This window comes from Ornithodoros turicata, chromosome 2 (genome assembly GCF_037126465.1).
Source record: "Ornithodoros turicata isolate Travis chromosome 2, ASM3712646v1, whole genome shotgun sequence".
Taxonomy (NCBI): Eukaryota; Metazoa; Arthropoda; class Arachnida; order Ixodida; family Argasidae; genus Ornithodoros; species Ornithodoros turicata.
In genome coordinates, this window is record NC_088202.1 from 134,668,582 (window position 1) to 134,691,977 (window position 23,396).

The window sequence follows — 23,396 nt, forward strand, 5'->3', positions numbered from 1 at the left end:
AAAAAAGTTTATATCCTACATACACACCCTTAAGGGAATGCATAGTATTTTGTTTTGTTTTTTCAGCGAAATTTAAAAGGGTCGCGCTGCATCTCTTGCTGCATGGTTTCGGCTGGAATGGCCCTGCTGTGAAAATATATTTTGACTCTCGGAAGTGTATTGAACAGCGAGACGAATTGCAAGTGATAATATTGATAATTGGAACGATATTGGCATAATAAATATTTAATCATCGTCATCTCCGTTTACATCGCGAAATTTGGCAATTTATGTCTCAAAGTACGTTACTTCTTAGGGTATTTAATAAGGCCGATGCATCTGAATAATGACTAGCTCCCAAAAAACATCTAATTAATAACTTCATTAAAATAATTAATTTTAACTAATTAGTATTCCAGTAGCTGCATTCGCTGTCATACAGGATGTTCGCCTGGCCGTATAACCCACCAGCTAGAACAACGTCTATTTTGCTCTGCTAGTTTTTTTTAAATAAAAATTCTGTAAAGGATAAAAAAACATCCTGTATAATTAAATACACATACGAGGGGTGTTCAAGTCAAACCGGGACTTTCTGTCTCCTGAGAGTACAAATTGCTCGCGCTACTTCTTTTTCGTCATTTTCACACGCGACAGGCCTCCGCGTTCACCACGTGGTGGTCCAAAGTTTCTGCAAAATAGAAGACGCGTGCTGGACAAGGTGGCCGACAACGAGGTGAGCGCGCACATCGAACAGCGAATTGTCATGAAGTTCCTCGTGAATGAAGGCGTAAAGTCATCTGAAATTCACAGAAGACTTCAGGCTCAGTATGGCCACGGTACACTTAGCCGCTGCAAAGCGTTTGAGTGGTGCAAACGGTTCCGAGACGGCCGTACAACAGTGCAGGACGATCCCGGCAGGGGCGGCTCAGAGCCCAGTGTCAGAGTTCCTGAGAACATCCAACTGGTGGAGCGCCTGGTCCTCAAGGACCGACGGATAACATGTCTCGAACTGGATCGAAAGACAGACCTTTCTGTGGGAACGTTGAACACTATCATTCATGAACACTTCCAGTTTCGGAAAGTTAGTGCCCGTTGGGTCCCGAGGCAGCTCTTCGTGTTTGACCGGCAGAGAAGACTGGAAATCTCCCAGGAGCTAAGGTACCGTTTCGACACTGAAGGACCGTTCCTTGATCGGATCATCACGAGCGATGAACCGTGGGTGCACCATTTCACTCCTGAGTCTAAACGCGCATCAAAACAGTGGAACCATCCGTGCTCGCAAGCTCCCAAGAAGTTCCGAAGCACCCCGTCTGCGGGTAAGGTCATGGCCACGGTTTTCTGGGACAAGGCTGGCGTTGTTCATGATTTTCTGCCCAGTGGTACAATAGTGCATATTACTGCCAGGTTATCAGGGATGTGCATAAGGAGCGGAGGCAAAAGCGGCCGGGCCTCATCACCAAAGGAGTCCTCCTCCTACAGGACAATGCACGCCCGCATACCGCGCATCTCACGACACGCACCTTACAGAAACTTGGCTGGGAGTTGCTGCCACATCCCCCTTACAGTCCAGACCTCGCCCCAAACGATTTCCATCTCTTCGGGCCACTGAAGGCGTACCTTGGGGGCCGCCACTTCAGGTGGGCGACGACGTCAAGAATGCGGTCCGACCATGGCTGCTACGCGCCGGTTAGGATTTCTACGCTGCTGGCAACCAAGCCCTCGTGAAACGCTGAGTCAAGTGCATTAGTGCAACTGGAGATTACGTTGAAAAATAAAACTAATTTCTCGCCTGTAAGTTCATTTTACTTTTGCGAAAAATGAAAAGACCCGGTTTGATTTGAACACCCCTCGTATGAACATTGACATACGTTCCAGTTACTGCTAGAATTGAATTCTTGAAATTGCGTGATATAGACCGCTAATTGACTACTCTTAGACATATTATGAAGCATTATGTTTATTGCCATCCAATATCCAATGATATCACCAACATTATGTGCGCTGTAACGAGCGCCATTGCGGTGAGTACGGAAACTAAGTTTGGCACAAGTTTCCAATGGAAGTACCGTGAAGCCTTCAGGCCTGCATACTGCATGTGGAGGTCTATCATAAACACATGAGACTCCAAAGCCTAAAGAACTCCTACTTGCAGCATTATACAACCCAGCCATGCCGACATGGTGTAATCGATCCCCGATCAGGATCAGGAGGGCCCAGGTTCGTGTCCTGAACCTGACTTTAAAAGCGATAAAACCCCCGTGCCGGGGAACAAGTCAACAGACGACACAACACACAGGCACAGACTGACGAACAAGGATTTATTATTATCAAACCTGGTTTATATCCTCTAACCTAACCAACAACGCCCTCTTCAGCAAGGTTCCCAGTCACACCCCCAGCATGCCTAGTGACTTTATCTTTATCAAAAGCACAAGACTTATCTTGCGTCCCTCCTGTTTGAATCTTCCAAAAACTTCTCGACTGGAGCAGTTATCAGCACTGAAGGCACACTCACACACCTGGACCCCGCATTTTTTATACTTATACTTTTATATATAAAGCTTCACGATATAATAAAGCACCGCCCTTATTACTCTTATATAAAATTTTTGTCTCATGGAATTTAGCAACACAACCCTGGCACCTTTTTAAATGCTCAACCAAGTTTCCATACCCCCTGCTAACCGAATAACGATGTTCCTTTAACCTAACATCAATGCACCGGGATGTTTGCCCAATATATTCACGCCCGCAACTAAACGGTATGCGATAAACAACCCCAACTATACAGTCCACAAACTGATTTTTATGACTTATAGAGCGCCGAGGTAACTGCTCCTGATTTACCTTCCTAATCAGTGATCTTAAGCCGGGTTTTTTACGAAAGACTACTTCAACACTGTACTTGCTAGCTACTTTTTTTATCCTGTGGGAGGCTTTATGGGTATATGTAATTACCCCAAAGTTCCTTCTTTCAGGGCTTTCGGTTTTTTTGCCACTACTTATTTCTCTGATGATTCTGTTTAGGATATCCCTAATGATGTTCTCAGGATATCCTGCTTCTTTTAACCTCTGAATTTGCTCTATACAACCAGCTTTCAGCAGGTGGATGCAGCACCTGCTCAGAGCGTTATTAATTACGCATCTAGCTACACCATTTTTTACGGTCTTTGAAATACGGGACCCATACGGGGTTAAAGGCTTTTTACATATTTGTTTGTACTGCCAACAAGCACCTGTAGCATGCCCAATGATAGTAAGGTCAAGAAATTGCAACCTCCCCTGTTTCTGTGTCTCCAGGGTAAACTTCAAACCTTCCCCACTTTTTTCAAAAATTTCTTTGACCTCAACCTCCCTGACTTCATTTGGGGCACATAAGAGAAAATCATCCACATATCTCATGATAGTTAACATGCCTAATTCGCTGCAGCTACCCATAACCTTCCTATCAATTTTTGCCATAACCAAGTCGCTAATAATGGGCGCAATACTTGAGCCTATACAAACCCCTGTCCTCTGTCTGTAAACCTTTCCGTCTACCTCCACCAAGGTTGATTCTAAGTACAGACTAAGTAACTGTAAGAACTGTTGTACAGAGCAACCAGAGGAATTTTGGAATTTTACACCTCCAAACAATTCAATAGCCTCTTCAACGACTTCAAACATCTTTTTTTTTAAATCTTTTTAGGCAGACTATAATACAAATCAACAACATCTAAAGAAAAGAATTTAACTTCTTGATTCTCTAGAGTTTTTAAAAAATCCACAACTTCACAGGCATTTTTTACCCGGAAAGGATCATCAAGAGTCAAAAGTTTAAGGTTATCCTGTAAAAATCTGCTAACTACACCCTGCCAGGTATTCTTTTCACAAATTATAGTACGAAAGGGAAAGCCCTTTTTGTGTAATTTTAAGGTATGAAAAGCCTCAAGATACTGACTTTGTGCTTTTTTATCAAACCAGCCACTTTGTCTAAATTATTATCTATGAACCATTGTCTGGCTTTTGTTTTTAGGTTCCTACTAGGTCTGCCCTTAACACTCACGAAATCATTGGCAATGGCTTCCATCTGCTTATTTTTGTACTCCTCAACCCCCAAAATAACAAAGGAACTAAATTTGTCGACTTCCAAAAGGACGCAGTTGTTCTTCCTTAAATCCTTAACCACATTGGTAGTGGATTTGTCAATTTTCTTTTTCTTCATCTTATCTTCACACCCAGAGTATGGTGGGACTAGAATGATTCTAGACCCACCATACCCAGAGACAGCTACTATAGCTTCATCAATGAAATGGCTCCTATCATCTTCTTTCACATTCTTACTGACCTGATGGACCATATCAATTAAAGTATCCTTCGACGTTATGGAAGAGGGGGTGTACTTGGGTCCTTTTGCCAGGAGCTGAACGGTTTCTTGTGATGCTCTTGCCTCCCCAATCTTTTCAACAGTTTGCGTAGCCTCCCTTCGAGGTGCCTTCCCTGGCAAGGAACGCAACACCTTTAACCACTTAAAGTTGAGATCTTCATCACTCAACTTCCGAAGATGTTTGAAGGCCCCCTCATTTCTGTATCCAAGACCCCACAGGGTCTCTGCTAGGGCGAGACCAGCTTTCCTAAAGAGCTTGCTTTGATGATAGGCCTCACTTCTGCACATCTTCAAGAATCTTCGGCCATGTGAAGTTGAAGGTTTCAAGGGTCCCAGGCACTCCATAAGGCATTCAGGGAACCTACCTATTCTTAGATAGAAGGAAAACATTCTTCCCTTTACCTCCAAATCATTGGAGGTCTGAAGAAGCTTCGCCATGATCAGGACATTTCTCGAGGTCATCTCCCAAACGGGATTGTCAAAACACAAGCTATGGCCCATATAACTAGACAGTACATCGAAAATGGTTAAAAATTGGGCTGCTCGGTACAGCATACTTTAAAAGCGATAAAACCCCCGTGCCGGGGAACAAGTCAACAGACGACACAACACACAGGCACAGACTGACGAACAAGGATTTATTATTATCAAACCTGGTTTATATCATTCGGGGAAGACAAAGAAGAGAAGAAAAGGAAAGGAAGGAATGTGGTGAGGGATCATTACACTGCACGCACACATGTTGCACATGCTGGTTACAGACATGTACACTTGCAACTTCTGACGTCGGTGTCGGTTCAAAGGCAAGAAGAGCGTATATGCTTGCAGTATTTTCCATACCTAGTCCTGGATGATTCCAAAGAGTATAGGCTTCTCAGGTTCCAGAGCTATGAAACCACTACGTGAAAAGTCCGTCGCTCGATATGTAGCTGATAAGGTTACGTGGAATATAGACACCCATAACGCTGCGAGGACATGGCATGTAACATGGTTCGAAACTCTGTTACACTGGTCAAGCAGTCTATCAGGACCCACCATGCACAATATTTTCGCTCTGCGGTGGAATCAGGCCTGCGTCTGGAACAGCGGGGACTGCAGTTGAACCAACTGATCCACGACAAACGAACTAACGAACTGCGTTTTCCTTACGCGCTGTTTGAAGAAGTGGTGGTTTTCCAGAGTGTGTGCGGATCAGAGGTCTCCCTCGCACGCTATACGGGTGTTGGAGAAAAAACACTGTTTCGTTTTTCAACATGAACATGAACATCAACTGTTTCGTTTTCTTCTTCTCCTGTTATTCTAGCGTGCCTGGTACACATTCGTAACGTTGCTTTTTTGTCTATGCTTACTACTCTTATGCTTACTACTGCTACTACTTACTACTACTACTCTACTACTTACTACTGCTACCACTTACTACTACCTACTACTACTTACTACTACTTACTACTACTTACTACTACTTACTACTACTACTGCTACTACTACTACTACTGCTACTACTTACTACTACTTACTACTACTTACTATTACTTACTACTACTGCTACTACTACTACTACTACTACTACTTACTACTGCTACTACTTACTACTACTTACTACTACTGCTACTACTACTACTACTTACTACTGCTACTCTTATGCTTACTTTTGTCTATGCTATGTTGCTTACGGGCCGTGTGTCACGGGGGGCTCACACCCGTTAGCGAAACTGTCGCTGCCCTCCCATTTCTGTGCCGCTCCCACGCGTGGTGTCGGGTTACCCCTCCTGTTGGTGTACTCGGCTCCTTTTTCCTTTTCCCCGAACTCGAAAGTTTGTTGCAATAAAGAAGTTACTCTGTGCTGACGTTTGTGTGCGTTTGTCCATCTCCTAACGGCATACCCGCGGATGGCATCTCCTTCCCGCCTCTTCCCAGCGCATTTAGCCCTTTAGAGCTACAACAGGTCAACGCGGTGTGCTAGTCGTTCCCCCGCAAGGGCTCATGTTATTTTTTGCACAACGCGACGAAATCAAGAACAAAAAGTTTATGGACCAGTGGTCACCGCTCCCTTAAATGCTGCGTCGTAGGTAGTTTCATCAGAATCGGGACAAGCACGTCTGTTCGGGAGTATGATGGCGTTCCGTAATTCTTGGGCACCGAAATCCGTTTACATGGTATAGGGCTGTTGCACTGAAGTTTGCACAGCGCCATTTCGGGCCCAAACGGCCGCGGATCCCAACAGTAAGGAGTTCCATCAGCGCATTTTGCATGGTGTGTCAAACGGTATGGTGCCAAGGAAGCTACAAAACCTGTAGGAAATCAACAGAAAAAGCGGTGCTTCTTGAAAAGCGCGAACAACTCGAAACCGTGTACTTGAAAGTGCCGCGTCGTCTGCTAAACTGGGGAGTGTTGCATGATTTGGGGCGCTGATGTAGCTGCTCACTCGCGCCACCTGGCCCAGAGCAACAGGCCCATAGCCCGCGAACGGGAAGGTGGGAATCTGTGTAGCGGTAAACATTGCTTTCAGTTCCGTGTGTCAGAGATTTCCGGCGCATGTGGTCGCAGGTGGACGCCATCATACTCCCGAACAGACTTGCTTCTCCTGCAGTCCCATCATGCGGCACGTGCAGTAATGTCGCCACACAAATAGGCTGACACACCTCAAACATAAATCTACTCCAATTACTTCCTACCACAATGGGGGAAATACTCCGATGCATCGCCTAGGACACAACTGCTTAACTTAAGTTGCACACTGAACATGCCATTCACTACCGATGTCTCCGACTTGACTTCGAGTAACACCAGATCCCTGACGGTGATAATGAACCGTGTTTTTACGTCGCGAGAGAGCTATCACAGTGAGCGACGCCACGGTGGTCGGTCTGCGGATTAATTTTGCTCAACTGAGGGTTCTTTAACGTGCGCCGACATCTCAGGGCACGCGACACACCGTATAGTTAACGACCCTGGCGGCGTGACTGCGCAAATTGTTCCCTGCCACCCAGAGCCATTTATAGGTAGAGTTTCGCCATTCTCTTATCTTTGCCTCATCGGTGGAGCCTATTTTGACGTCAGAGTCGTCGTCGCGCCGCCCTAAAAGCCTGAATCCAAGCAGAATCCGCTTATTAGCCATCTGGTGCGCGCCGTTTGGATGCTGTCCGCGAGCAAGTCGACAGCTTTGTTGTCGCACTGAATGCAATCTACAGGAATAACCGGCTTATGACCCACAGCCACCTGTGATAAGGGGGGCTTTGTTGCCAATCTGAAAGAGTTCAAGGACGAAGGGCTTTCGAAGGACGAGGTACGCACTTGTCTTTCGTCCTTGCATCATAAACAACAATCAGCATCAATGTGGCGTCGGCGATCGGCTGTTGTCGGGTCAACACTAGAGGGCGGCTTGGGAGGTCGCTTAGCCGTGACGTCGCATGACGGGCTTCAAGTTAGGCTCCTCCTAATGGCCAAACTCTCCCTATAAACGTCTCTGCTGCCACCAAGTTGCTGGCGACCCCGAGCGTGATCAAGCAGAGGAATGCGAAGTCATGTAATTTCCTGAGACATGTTCCACTAGGCAGATCGACTTAAAGACCTCGTTTCTTATTTGTGGGGACGATGACGGGCTCGCTTGTGGCAGCAGCTGGATAGAGTAACGCCACCTAGTTACAGAAGGCCTGCTCATTGCCTCCTCTCTCTCCTTCGCTACGTGGACATATCGAGTCAGAATTACGTCTGCTATTATGATTCACCGTTCTGCGAATTCGAGAACACGCAAATGATTGCACCTAACTTAGAACCTGTACACTTGAATCTGTAGACAAAAAGTGCAACACGCTTTATTTACAACACGTTCAATCGCTACTCGCAGACGACAGGGGTTCGTCTCCATGGCTACGACGCTTAATGCACGTTCGTGATTGGCTACGGCCGTTGAAACCACGATCCCGATTGGTTGACTCTTAGCTGTTACGTCACGTCTATGCGTAAGCAGGTGCTCTGTATTTAGACGGTGTCGGATAGAGCCACGAGTATGACGTCGTGAGGGTGCGATGTTGGGTGCTTTCTGCGTAACTCGAACCGACGTCAAGCCAAACAACAATCGTCAACACAAACCTGTTTGCATAGTAAAGATTGTAGCGATAGCATCAGCTCCCATAGGGCGTCGTTTGGTTTCGAATTACGTTGGTTAGTGACCATGACGTGAGCAACACGTCACGTGGTGTTGACACTGTTTCATTATGCATCTAGATGTCTTCATATTTTCCCCTGTTTCTGTGTGCGGTATTCTCGAACGTTGAATTATTCCTCCAAGGGAAGATCGAGTTCCGACAGCAGACATCGCGCGTCTTTTGCTCCTTGCGGTTCCTTAGTTGCGATCGAGCGTCAGACAGTTCGTGAGAATAAAGCGGGTGGCTGAACATTTGGAAACGCGCTATGTGGTGAACGTCAATGTGGTTGAGTAGGATTGTGAGGGGAACAACAATTGCATAAGCACACACGTTGCATGTGCCGTAGAAGCCGAAACACATACCGACCACTCATTTAAAAATCGTGAACAAATAGAGAAGTTTTTGTACCAAGACAGGCAGACTTACACCCACAAAAAAATGGCTGCATCCTTGGAGGCCTTATGGGGCCGTCGTTGGCAAAACTCTTTTGGAATTGGTGTGAAATTTTTATTGAAAGGGTTTCAATGTTTTTGTGAAATATTTTAGTTCTTTTTTTGCACTATTACAGTGGCGGTACGCAATTTCTGCGCACCGCAAAACACAGTCTGGCGATCACGTGGTGATTGCACTGTAACATGGTGTCACGTGGCCCCAAAAAGCTATCGCTCGGCTAAATTTAGTAGAAATAATGACAGTTAAATAATGGCGTTAAAAATGACAGCACAGGCGACAGGCACATGGAGAAGCACAAGAAGAAAAAAAAGAGAAGGCGGTATTAACCCATCATTGTTGAAATATTCGTGCATTTATTGTCAATGACTAAGGTGAGGATCGGCTTTTCCTTATTTTTTTTAAACAAAGCCTTACAGATATTTTGGTTTTGTGCGTTGGCGTTGACCTGGCGTTTGCGTAAGAGATACATGAGGGAGCATGGTGGCTTCGACGGGCACTATTCCTCGCAGGAAATCTCCTTGGTCGTATACGGCCGTGCCTCAGTAGTGTTGGAAACAGCCAGAATCTGACTCCTCTTTGGCCTACCCGAAGCGAATATCTGCGACACACCCCACCAGGGTTGTGGAATGGGATCACCCATTCCATTTCAATTCCATTCCGAGGAATGGAGATTTGTGATAATTCCATTCGTTTCAATTCCTCAGAATGAAAAGGTATGGCCAATTCCCACTCCTGGAATGGCTTGGCAACCCCATTCCATTCCTTTAATTCCATCAATAAAAGAAAAGGGACCGGTAACCGTGCTGGGTAGCCCAGCAGTGCTATAGAGGAGATTGACATTACTCATCACGGAAAAAGCAAAAAGACAAGGTTATTTCGCCCCTGACCGTGGTGCACCCAGACCAGTCCATTCCAATTCCATTCCGCCTGCGAAAAAAAAAAGCCCAATTCCATTCCATTCCTATAGGACAATTTCAGCCATTCCATTCCAATTCTATTCCGGGCTCTGATAAATCTGGAAGGATTCCGGAATCATTCCAACTCCGGAATGGCCACTCCGCAACCCTGCATCCCACTATCGTTACATAATTACTACTTGGTAATACGCACAGGCGTTAATGAGTTAATAATAAGTTTTAGCATATCGTACGCTATCGCCTTTGCGTGCGTAAGGTATAATGCTCGTGGTTATGCACACGCGCAATACTTAAAAAAAGAGCGTTGCGCATTGCGCGGAACCACCGCGCTATCCCTTGCGTACGCAATGGTGACAGCGTACGATATACTAAAACTCACGAACACATCGAACGTTGAGCGTGCGCTGTTCCACACCTTTTGAAGATGCATTTGTTATCAGAGAGAGAGCATATGGAGCGTTTTGGCTACGTTCAAACGTTCTCCGGTGTCCGTTCTGTCTGTGTCCTTTCCTCACATGCGTGATGTAGTTGTTACGAAGCTGGCGTCTTCCGTGCTAAAGACTGGCATTACTTTTCCTTGCAGAGTTGCGGAATGGAGTCTCCCATTCCGTTCCAATTCCATTCCGAGGAATGGAGATTTGTGGTAATTCCATTCCTTTCAATTCCTCGAAATGAAAAGGTATGATCAATTCCCACTCCTGGAATGGCTTGGCAACCCAGTTCCATTTCATTAATTCCCTTAGAGAAAGAAAAGGACCGGTAACCGTACTGGCAAGTGCAGCAGTGCTAGAGGAGATTGACATTACCAAGCACGGAAAAAGCACAAAGGCAAGGTTATTTCACTCTTGACCGTGTGTAGGTGCGGTGCAAGGGGCGCGAGGGCAGAAACCAGCACCTTGAAACCAAAACTGCCACCGGGGCACCCAGACTATTCCATTCCAATTCCTAGGACACTTTCCGCCATTCCATTCCAATTCCTATGAGTTTCCGCCATTCCATTCCTAGGACAGTTTCCGCCATTCCAATTCCTATGACAGTTTCCGCCATTCCATTCCAATTCCTAGGACAGTTTCCGCCATTCCATTCCAATTCCTATGACAGTTTCCGCCATTTCATTCCATTCCTAGGACAGTTTCCGCCATTCCATTCCAATTCCTAGGACAGTTTCCGCCATTCCATTCCAATTCCTAGGACAGTTTCCACCATTCCATTCCAATTCCTATGACTGTTTCCGCCATTCCATTCCATTCCTAGGACAGTTTCCGCCATTCCATTCCAATTCCTAGGACAGTTTCCGCCATTCCATTCCATTCCATTCCTAGGACAGTTTCCGCCATTCCATTCCATTCCAATTCCTAGGACAGTTTCCGCCATTCCATTCCATTCCATTACTAGGACAGTTTCCGCCATTCCATTCCAATTCCTATGACTGTTTCCGCCATTCCATTCCATTCCTAGGACAGTTTCCGCCATTCCATTCCAATTCCTAGGACAGTTTCCGCCATTCCATTCCATTCCATTCCTAGGACAGTTTCCGCCATTCCATTCCAATTCCTAGGACAGTTTCCGCCATTCCATTCCATTCCATTCCTAGGACAGTTTCCGCCATTCCATTCCAATTCCACTCCGGGCTCTGCTAAATCTGGAACGATTCCGGAATCATTCCAACTCCGGAGTGGCAACTCCGCAACCCTGTTCCCTTGCATTGCTGACTGTTTTTGAGCTTCCACACACACGCACACACAAAAATAATTTTTCGACCGCAAAATGATCAATTATTGTGTAGAGGTTTGCCACGCGCGTCCTTCGACGCTCCTCGCCGCCTTGAAAGGCGATGATCTTTGTCCTCAGAGGCCTGCTTGGTGAGCAGCAGTGCGAAAAGCCTTGCCGAGCACGTCACCGTCGACTTTCCCGTCTGGGTCGTCGTCCTCGAGCGTTTGCGAGGGGTCTTCTCCCGTGAAATGTCCAGCGTAGTGTAATGAAACCTATCAGGGTTCACTCCGTCGCTAGGGGCGCCATACAGCCTCGAGAACTCCTAATCACTTTCCCAAGTTGGGAAAAGAAGGGTTGGGTTTCTCCTCGCTTTGCACTTGTTCGACTGGTATTCCAGAGGATTCATCGATTTCTGACCAATATACTGCAGCATTTTACGAATATTTCAATTACGAATAATGCTGTATGGGATAATTGGTGTAATTTTTCCTTTAGTTTAACGCGCTTATATTAAAACCGTCTATATAAGGTATCTAAAACGGAACTGGAATTTCGTTACACAGAGATGGAAGCTACCGGGAACTAGACGAAGAGTAAAACTTGGCTGCCGCAACAGCTGTCATTAATGCAGTAGACTAATAGCGACTGACACGTGTTTGCTCTTGCACACTTAGGGGTCTTTGGTAGATGGCGATTTTGAGACAGTGCCCGCTACTTATAACTAGGATGAGAGTTTTCATCCAGATTAGCTGGACTCTCGCCGACTATATCTATCCAAATTGCTTGCTCTATGGAGAAATCCAGCACGCCAGCGCTCTGCAAAACTCTTTTTACCTGTTTGGACACCATAAGACTTCAAACCTTACTCTGAAGGGGCTCTGGCGATTAAACTCCCCATTCATCATGTTGAAATAAATCTGTTGTTGTTGTTTTTCGTTCATGTCCACGGTTTCCTTTCTTTTTTAGATACTGCATGCTGCTCATCTCTTCGGAACATGGTTTTGACAATCGCGGTGATCTTCAGAAGTTGACGGTTCACACGTGAGTGCATACTTGCCTGCAATGGCTGTTTATGCATGTTTTGGAATTGCCGTGCCTTTCGTTACTTTACAGTTACCTATCAAGAAAAACAAGCTGACTAAATGAACCATCAAACACTTTTTTTTTTTCACTTGTACTGTCCAGGGATATAGTTATACCGTGTTGAAAGCAGAGAATTTTCTATGAGCCCTAACAGCACGGCAGGCTTGTATAAATACTCACAAAAAGTATTTAAGTTAAGTTACTGAGAACCGGGCACAGAAAACATAACTGAGTACAGTAGTAAATACCAAGCCTTAAAAATATTTAAGGTAGAGTATAAACTACTCTTAAAAGAGTAACTCGTTGTAGTTTCAGATACCTTGACGTCACAGATGGAAGATCGTGAAGTTGAAAATGACATGAACAAAAAAGCTGATTTAATTCGCAGGAACAACTGGTTTTGAAAATTACTATCTAATAGCCGGTTTCTCCTTTACTTTCTTTCTTTTTTGCACATTAGCCCCAATACTGAGCATGCAGGCGCTCTCTTCAGGTACGAATGAATGCTCCACAGAAAAGACATTATTCACTGTTGCTTTTCTGCTTATCGTTGCTTTAACCTCATAAAGAGTTATTAATATTTTACGTGCCGTCTCTCGCTACGGCTTTCGGCACTGGTCTTCTAATCCCGAGTGATAGGGGCTCAATGATTTACTCAGCATATACCCTTCAGGACAACACATCGCCTCATGCGCGCTCCCAAACCCGAAGTGCTGTCGCTACCCTTTTCCAAGAAGGACGCGGATGTCCCGAATATCTCTGACGGTAGAGCATATGCAGCGCATTGCCGGGAGAAAAGAGAATCTTTCGTTCGACCTACGCTTCCCGCACAGAGAAGTATCTTCGAAGTAACTTGGAAAATGAGTAGAAGTTACTGAAAATAGCATTTACGTTATATTACTAAATACTGCTCTTTGAAAGTATTTTGCAGAAAACCAAGTTACTCGCGAGAGTACTTAAAATACGAAACTTAATTGCTCTTCTCAGATTACTGTTCAAGTCTGCACTGTCGGCGTTAGTCTAAAGCCACTCATCCTGGCTGCGTATGCGATTACATAATCTTTCACAAGTCCTGGTGGGGAACACGGCAGCGTATTTGAGGCCTCGACAAAACGACACTACGGAACGGACGCGTGGAAAAGTAACCAGTTGGAGTTGCGACTTAATTGTAACTTAGTTACTAGTGTATACTTATGTAGCACAACAAAATAAATGTCATGTGCACGTATATTTGAATGCAGCGAAAACTCCGTAATGCCCTAGTATCAAATTTGAAGGTTGATACGTGAAGATGAATTCAAGCAAGAAGTCAGGTTTTCAATGTTTATTTGTAACATTTGACTAGGGACACAGTATCCAAACACGGCCAATGGCACCTTTCACGTAGTATATGCCCCAAACAGAATAATACCGCAAAACACAAATGAAGCTCATGAATTTGCTGCGTGTCCGCTTTATCTAGCGCCCGTAGCCTTTACCACCACCTCCGCCGCCACCGTGGCCGCCATATCCACCTCCGCCGTATCCACCTCCTCCAGAACCGCCATAGCCTCCGCCACCGTGGCCGCCGTAGCCTCCTCCACCGCCACCGTGACCACCGTAGCCTCCTCCACCACCACCGTGTCCACCATAGCCTCCTCCACCGCCACCTTTTCCACCGTAGCCTCCTCCACCGCCACCGTGTCCACCGTAACCTCCTCCACCGCCACCGTGTCCACCGTAGCCTCCTCCACCGCCACCTTTTCCACCGTAGCCTCCTCCGCCGCCACCGTGTCCACCGTAGCCTCCTCCACCGCCACCGTGTCCACCGTAACCTCCTCCACCGCCCCCGTGTCCACCGTAGCCTCCTCCTCCGCCACCGTGTCCACCGTAGCCTCCTCCACCGCCCCCGTGTCCACCGTAGCCTCCTCCACCGCCACCTTTTCCACCGTAGCCTCCGCCGCCGCCACCGTGTCCACCGTAGCCTCCTCCACCGCCTCCTTTTCCACCGTAGCCTCCTCCACCGCCACCGTGTCCACCGTAGCCTCCTCCACCTCCGCCGTGTCCACCGCCTCCTCCATAGCCTCCACTACCGCCCCCGTAACCGCCGAATCCTCCACTGTAACCACCAGAGCCACCCGGTATCGCCATCGCAATAGCCACAACCGTCAAGGCCAGGCAGGTAACGATCAGGTAGTTCTGCAACGTTGAACACATATTGCTCTTAATTAAGTGCTCAATAGCCGCATGCGCAATAAGTGTGCATGATACGATTTACTGTAATACTGCATTCCTTCCTGAACATGTTAATAAGTGCACTTCTGCCGTTTCATACGCACGTCGATAACTAACGTATCAAAACGTATAGTAGTCTTGCACGTGATCTCCACCATAACTGAATTGTCAGTTTTACGTTCTGCAAAACGCATCGAGTGATCATTTCCAGCTAATCTTTGTACTGAGTGAATGTAAGTAAAACTAATAGCGCAGTAAATGATGAATTGGATACGGGAATTCGTAAAAACAACCTTCGGGCGCTGACAGAGAGAAACATGCAATATATCTATCTCTCCTCCTGTATCCAGTGTATTTTACGGAAACACCGATGCTAGTAGATTTTTTGAGCAGGCCCGCCAAGAGTTTAAAAGCTTAACGTGACGGTACTACGTGAAGGTCCTGTAGGGCAGCCAGCCTGCTAAAATAGTTGCCGTTTGTCACCTGCCTGACTTTTCTTCTTTGTTCTAATGGTATCTCCGACTGGCTGTACCAATGCTCCAAGTCGGATGGATTGCTCCGAGCTGGAGGAAGATAGAATAGAAGATGGAAGAAAGAAACAACTGAGGTGCTGTTGTCAGAGAGCCCCATTTTGACCAGTCGGAGATAGAGGGCTCTAGAGCTATGGGTGTCGTCCAAATTTTGAGAAAACTGATAACGTCCTTGGCAGTGAGTACACACATCATAAATATCCTGAACGAAATAATACATGTATAAGCACTCCTCAGCATTGTTAGATATGTAACGTAAATAGCGTTTCCTCAAGCGCAGCGAACGTGGGGTTTCCGTTCTACCTGAGTGTACCTCATGCACATAGCCAATGCCGCGGGAAACTTCGGTTTCAACTATTTAGAACAAAAAAACAATTATAGTCGCAACTATTGGTACACAAAAGTCACGCACCATAACAAGCGAAGTCTTCATTTAGCTCCCGAGAATCACCACTTCTTTGCCGTTGTAAGAGCGAGCTTCCTTTTAGCTTATATATATCACTAAGATATTCATCGAGACAACACACACAAAATGATGACGTTCCGACTATTTTACTGGAGGTACATAAAAGTACTTGGCGGGAGATTCCACGAAGCACCGTTAGCTCGTGATACTCATTCCGCGCGTTGAAGATGCTGCGTGAGGAAACCTTTCAATCTGCGCGAATCGCTTCAGACAACTTTCCGCGCGAGACCGCCTGACATAAAGAACTGCTGAGATGGGTAAGAGTAGCTTTGTCTTCCGCCTCTAATGCATTACGTGACTAATCGCCGCACTACAAATTCTAAGCTAAACACGTTCATTCAGACAGAATGCACGCGCATTAGCACGTGGAGCATATGAAAGAAAAACAGAGACCCTATACGTCAGCACCATGGCGCCCAGCACAGCCCCTTTTTACATGCTTCTCGCATTAATGCGGTTATGAGATGCATACACTTCACGCCTGCTGCACGAGAATATGCATTGGGGTAGATCCGAAACTTGTGCGTACAAGTCAAAGAACGGCAGCTGATGAAAGGACATCAGCACTGGGATTGGAATCCACAGAATGCAGTTCAGCAGCCAAGAGTGGAAGCCCGTCAAGAAAATGACGAAGCGCGTGCGAATGACAACATTGGCAAGTTACCCAGTTTCTTCTACATATTGAAATCGTTCATAATTCGTACAAATAGCTGCCATAAGCCAGCCAACGATGAGGCTTGACAACTTAAGAATCTTCAACTTACCATGTCTTGATTCACGCTGAGCTTTTGCTAGCTCGAGGAACTTCCACAGAATACACAGTGGCAAGCTTCCTTGAAGCTTATATACTACTTCAGTTTGAGAGGAACCGCCACAGAAAACGATGACGTCACGAAGACGTGGAAAGAAAATTCGACCACAAAGGACAGAAACTTTCTCGGCTAGACTGCGAGAATAAGTGAATGGACACTTATTTACTCGCGTATAGACCAGCAATCAGAAGGGAAAAAAAAAAAAAAAAAAACAAGAAAGAAAAACATGCACGTTTCAGCGGAACGAGACCGGGCTAACTCTTCCAACGTTACGGGAGCAGATAATCCAGGCCAACCAGAAACTATAATTCCTATAAATGTCGCTCCTCTCATTTTTTTTTTCTTTCCTGTGTAGGAGTGGTGGTACCAAGTCGTCTCAATCGTTTCGCATGGACAGTTCGACGATCGTCTGGTCCCTTCGTACAAAAAAAAAAAAAAAAAAAAAAAGAACCATGTCTTTCTGTTGCACTACCGGCGGTGTATTTTTCTTTCCTGAAGTAACAAGCTGTCGTACACGCTTGCTTCCATCTTCGTCCGACTGGAACGGTGAATCTCGGTCATTGTATTGTTGTGGCGTATGACTTGCAAAGCGACAACGGACACGGGCCTGTTTCATTAATTTGTATAAGCGCGGGCTTTTATCGCTAGCGCTATATGTCAGCTATATGTTCAGGAGGGAGGAAGGGGATATATTTATTAGGCCAGGGTCTCTCCCTTACCTCCCAGATAAAGTGACAAGGTGTCACCTTCTATATCAGCTAACGACAGCTGGCTCTGAATAAGAGGTTATGTGATTGATGTTTGCGAGACATGCTATAAGCTAACAACAGGTGGCTCTGTGTAAGGGGGTGTTTGATTGGACGTTTGCGAGGTAATACTTGTTAATACTAGAGAACGAACTTTGGCCTGCCACCGTAAATGGCGCGTGGAAAGAACAATAGGTTAAAAAGCGATAAAAACCGGGCTGTTTGGTGGTACTATGGTGAGCTAGAATGAATGGTGTGCTGAACGGCGACTGAAACCGGGTCGTGACGACGGGCCTGCCGATAGGTGGCTACCAAGGGCTCGGCCCGCTGCCGCTTCTTGCGCCCTCAAGGCCACGTGACCGCATGCGCAAAGAGCACCTGGGAGCGCCAGGGAGTTCCCGCGATGGCCGAAATTGAAGCAATCTGGCAGATACAGGGGGAGGGAGAAAAAATGTGGGCGTGCTGATACGTCACGCTTCAGAGATATGATTACGACGGACTGAGAAGTTCGCGTTTTGGAATGTTGCTGTAAATGCAGTGTTTCAATGCCTTTCGATTCCTTCTTGGGATAATCGGGAGATAATTCTCTTCGGGGGATAAGGAATATCTCTGGTTCTGCTACATCGCTTCTGCGCGAAATCCCTTAATTAAAGAGGTTAGTAAATGAATTTAGGTAATTAGTGACCTTGTAATTACATACTTTATTCGAGAGGGTGTTCGCCTAGCCATATATAACTCAAAGAAAAAAGAAATAAATAAATAAAAGGGAGGAATGGAGTGGACTGCTGCAAGCTTGTATATTAATATACTAAAAAAGTATTCAAGTCAGGATAATAAATACTGCCTTTTAAAAGTATTTGTAAGATACCAAGTTACTCCCAAAAGCACTTAAGGTAAAGTAACTTGAGTAGAGTATTTTCGTTATGTGCTCTACACCTACACTCTCTCTACTCTAACTTTTGACCTACACGTTGAACTCCATTATCATCTCTGTTCGTCTCTGGACATCATCCCTTTGTGTTTTCATCATCTCATCATCGGATTGAACTTTCTGTACTAAGTGTACTGGGGCAGCCAGTTTGACTTCGTCGAAACTAACATCCCCATTTTTTTCTTTATTCACATCACATCACATCGTTATGTACAATTCTGTGTGAAGCTCTCACATGTTTTGTGAGGTAGCACAAAGGCATTCCATTCCAGTCTCCTTGGGTACATCACACAGATGCGTTATGTATAAATTAATGTACATGGAAGTGACTTCGATAGTCATAAAGGTGTACTTGAGGTAGTTTGCACTCACAGCAAAGTACATACTGGTTTGCTGCTTGCTGCTTGTGTGTATATGCCCAGCCCCTGTTTGGTAATAAAATACCTCCGTTTTGACACATGTTGGAAGGCTGCTAAAATTTTGGCTGCAGGATGTGTTACACGCCATTGTTGTACAATCCAACATGATGCGCTTGTGATATAATGCAATGATACACTGGTGCACAATGTATAAAGTTTTGGGCGCGACAGACTGACCATCGTGGCACACGCTTTGAAAGTCATACAAATCATTCCATACTCATGGCCCTGAACTTTTGTTTAAGGCGCCATTTCCAAAAACAGCGTTATGTACTAATAGATGCAGAGTATTTGGAAAATCAGTCAGATACCTCAGCCAATTCTTGACATCAAATTATACAAGCTGAAGAACATCTCCTTATTTACCTCGTAACGTGTAATCGCGTCGTTTGACAAGCAAAAGTCGGGGTGTACTATGTACGCGTGAACATCGTACAAGAGGTAGTAGAAGGTGAGATCCTGTGTAGACAGAAAGTCACAACCTGTAGGAACACTGTCTCTTTTATACCTTCGTCGTAGAAGCAATAGTTTTTGCTTACGATTTCTGAACAGGGTTTATACACTATGTCACTGCTCCATCCCTTTCCCGGCTTTACCGAAACCCCCTTTCCCGGCTTTGTAAATTTGGTACCCGTACCAAAGGGGAAAACAAAAACAGTTCCAGCAGAATAGACTCGTCCTATACTGGCTGAGGTGAGCGTCTCTAAAAACGGGGGCGCATTCTCAGCACAACAGTTCTTAGTGTTCGCTCCATGCTGAGCAGTGATCTGTACCTTGCTTTCATGGACGCCACCACAGAGCAGCTAAGTTCGCAAAGTACATCATGACTGACAAAGAGAGAGATATATATCTTTCATAACTGTAGTGCTCAGGCAGATGTCTTCCTAACAAATCCGCCCAAACTTTGGAAGATAGCTTCAACAGAACCAGCAACTCCAAAGGGGGTCAAGTCCGGGCCACTCCCTGAACGCTGGTAAATCTGCGGCGTCCCTCCTGATGCTGGGGGTCACTATGTGTCAGAATGTGAGGTGCCCTTTATGCTGACATGGCATGCCGAGACTGGGAGGTGACCCGGGTTCGAATCTCGGAGGAAGCTGTGCTGTCTGAGGCTGGGCTCGTACACTTTAAGACAAATGTCAGCTCAGTTGCCTATGAAGTCGGTCCAGAACGTCCCCCCCCCCCCACCGCCCCCGCCCGAGCAGTATGTGCCACCATACAGGCAGGCAGGTCGCTCGGTAGTATCCACCACCTTTTATGCTACGCAGACAGTGTATACCGTCCTATTTTGATACAGCATTCAGGGTTACCCCCCGTTATTTCACTAATCTTTATCACTTCCAGAAAGACATCGTCGCGCTGTTATCAGGTATCATGATACATGCCGAGCGCGGCTGCTATTTTCGTCATCTTGTGTCCGCTGCAAACGAAGCTGTTGCATAATTCGGCATTGTTGTCTGACTACCCGCACTTTCACTCATTCAGTTGGTGAATATTCGGAAAACAAGGACGGTATAACGTTTATTTTATTGCAGATTATATCTTGTCGTTCTTACTTCCAACTTTAGCGACGCTGTTCCATTGCTTGCTATTGAATACTGGCATTCAACAAACCCGTTATATATAAAGAAATTTTATTGGCCTTATATGCTGGTGTGTACAATAAAAAAAGCGCGAGATGTACACATACAAGTACGGGCTAAGACAATGAGTGGGTTCCCCAGACACACTTCCTTCGGTTCTTACATGGAGTCTCATTTCTTGAAAATAGCGAGCAACAAGCAGTAGTTATGATGTGACTGTGACCAGCAGGCACATTATCGCCGAAGTTCTTTCCACTTGTACGTACACCAGCTAAGGGGTTCAGAATAGGATGAATAGAAAAGCAACGAAACGTCGGGTTGCTTATCGTTAAGAGATAACAAATGAAGATAATGTCGCATGCTTAGATGTAATTTATATCGCATCAGCTACATTGCGGTGTAGTACATATGATCGCGGTATTTGATGAGGCAATCGTCTGTAAAGCACTGCGTGGTCCTACGTTTGTCTGAGGCAACGAGGGTTTATCTGACCCGTGATTAAACCGTGGAAAAGTGTTTATCCGCACACTTGGTGCGCTTCCCTACTTATCCCGGCCACTTACCGGCCTAATAAAACGCGAAAGAATATGCATCACAAACCCTTAATTCTTGCACTACGCACGAATCCGACTCATGCGCTCTAACCTGTAAATCACTGCGAGAAACGGTTTCTGAAAACTGTGTGAAATGAGAAAATATACGATTTGTTGCTGCTGCTTTCTCTATTGAAACCGTGCTGTCTCGGGTAATACTGTGAGGTCCTGTAACGGCCCTTCCCTTGCCTTCGATACACAATCCTTGCATACTTGCGCCTGGACGCGGTCCTTATACGATAGCCGCTTTCGAATGCGAGAAAACAAGCACGGTTAGATTGCAAGGAATAGCTATCGCACTTCGTCTAACCAACTGTACGCGTATTTTACAATCAGTGATTTATGGAGGCCCCCTTACTAAAACCCTCAGTTGCTTGGGGTCAGGTTATGGATACAATTCCGGCTGAGGAGGCTATTAGCTTTTCGGCGGGGTACAAGTTGTACAAGTTGCTTATAGATTGTGCACGCGCTGCGAGCGAACGCCCAACGCATTGCCAATCCTACTTGAAGGGTTCCCCGAAGCGGAAATATCCCTCAAGTCTGAGCGAGAATACGGCGATATGCACAGACCGACCACTGTTGCATCGCTTATATCATTGTTGTGATCAACAAATTATCAATTGCAAGAGAGTGAGAGATAACCTCAGCAAGCAACGACCTTGCACTGAGCTCGTGATGCTCTTGATAAACCACCCATCGCCACTGTTCCGTTTCTCGGCCGGCGCGGTGCGATCCTCTGCATTTCTCGGAAAGGTCATGTGATACGAAACAGAAGAGTACCTCGGATCTCCACAAAAATCCTTCCGCAAGGCGCGCAGCGAGCTTCAGCGCATCCATGTAAACAATCGCACGTGGTCGAGTGCCAAGGCCGCGACCAAGCGCTCCCATGCATTGGATAGGCCGGTAAGCACACCAGTCATTCTAGCTCACCATAGTGGTACATTCTAAAAGCGATAAAACCTTGGCTACCACTAGGGGTCGGTTGTGTGCAGTTGTCTCTGCCATTAAAGGTGTTTGTCAGTCAGCGCTTCGTCTGTGTCTTTTGTTTGTCCGTGTCCCCTGCACTGGGGTTTTATCGCTTTTGGAAAGAACAATAACAGATACAGGGTACTGATGACATGCGGATGAGGTGTTTGCAGTGTGATGTGATACAGGAAGAAATGAAATGTGGACGTGAATCACGACGAAGTCAGACTGGCTGCCCCTGACGACTTGTCGCCAGTTAGTTGGAAAAAAAAATCAACAGAAATGAAGGGAGAAAACTCAGTACGTGGGGGTGGGAGATAAACATTCCGAACTAGTGGGAACACTTGTCACAAACGAAGGACCAGAAAGTTACACCCTGCTCTATTACATATGACCATGGAAAGCCACAGAATGGCTCCTGTGGAGGGACTGAGATTGGTGCGCAAGCCCGATGATAACGTTTCAGGTCCGTGAGTTGCTACTTTGTAACACTTTTTTTTTTTTCATGCGCGTGTCAATAAAATTCTTTATTCCCAACTTTTTTTTTTAGCTTTACGTTTCAGCATCCCAAAACAACTGTGGTTGTAGTCGTGTGGGGGTCGATCAGAAGACACGCCAGTTCGTGGAGTCACCACAGCCAGTTCGCTGCTTGCAGGTCCCATGCGAACACATTCAACCTATAACATTTGATGCCTTTATCGAATTTTGATCAGTATGATATGGAGTCTGGATATGACACCAGATTGCACCGCACAATAGAGAGCTTTAGCAAACCGTGAATAACGTCGCTTGCGTCGAACCGTATCAACCGGAACCAGACTTGTACGTATCTTGAGTACGTACTCAAAATACAGTATTTTAAATACTTTTTCCGGTATTTTGGTACTCTACTCAATACTTTTTGCGACAAGTATTTTAACGTACTTAAAATACCTTTTTCGGTATTTGCTATTCAGTACTCAAAATACTTTCCTTCCTCATTAACCACACTGTGTCAAGATTTTCAGCTCACTGGAACTTAACCTTCTTTTTTTTTTTCGGGAATTCGGGAATCTGGTATTTATACTCCTGTACAGTAGGCTGGTCCCACGTTTAGCCTTGTTGTCAGTAGCCAACTTCGTCAGAAAACGGTTCCTATTCATATTGCCAGGGGGACAAGGTGCTAGAGAAATCCCGGCATTTATTTCCTTGGTCACCAAAGCAATAAACACGCGCCGGAGGTTGAAAGTCGCTAGCTGACATGCACGAGGGTATAGGAAGTTTTGGGTCAGAAAATATCAACAAAGTTTACTTGGGTTCACCAAAGTTCACCAAGCATTACTTGACACAAGACCTTGAAAATGAAAGATATGCTTAAGCATGGCAGATGAAGTTTATTCCTTTCACGTTCAGAATACGTGTTTGACTTACTGCTAATACTAAAGTACTTTAAAGAGTATCTTAAATACCTCTGAGTGTATTTCGTACTCTACTCAAATTA

At 45.7% G+C, this 23,396-nt stretch overlaps 1 protein-coding gene across 1 annotated transcript; it reads right to left on the bottom strand.

Moving 5' to 3' along the window:
* Positions 1-14,117: 14,117 nt before the first annotated feature.
* On the bottom strand, positions 14,118-14,855 carry LOC135385059 (uncharacterized). The gene has a single exon (XM_064614235.1). The coding sequence runs from the start codon at positions 14,853-14,855 to the stop codon at positions 14,118-14,120; it is 738 nt and encodes a 245-aa protein (XP_064470305.1).
* Positions 14,856-23,396: the final 8,541 nt, after the last annotated feature.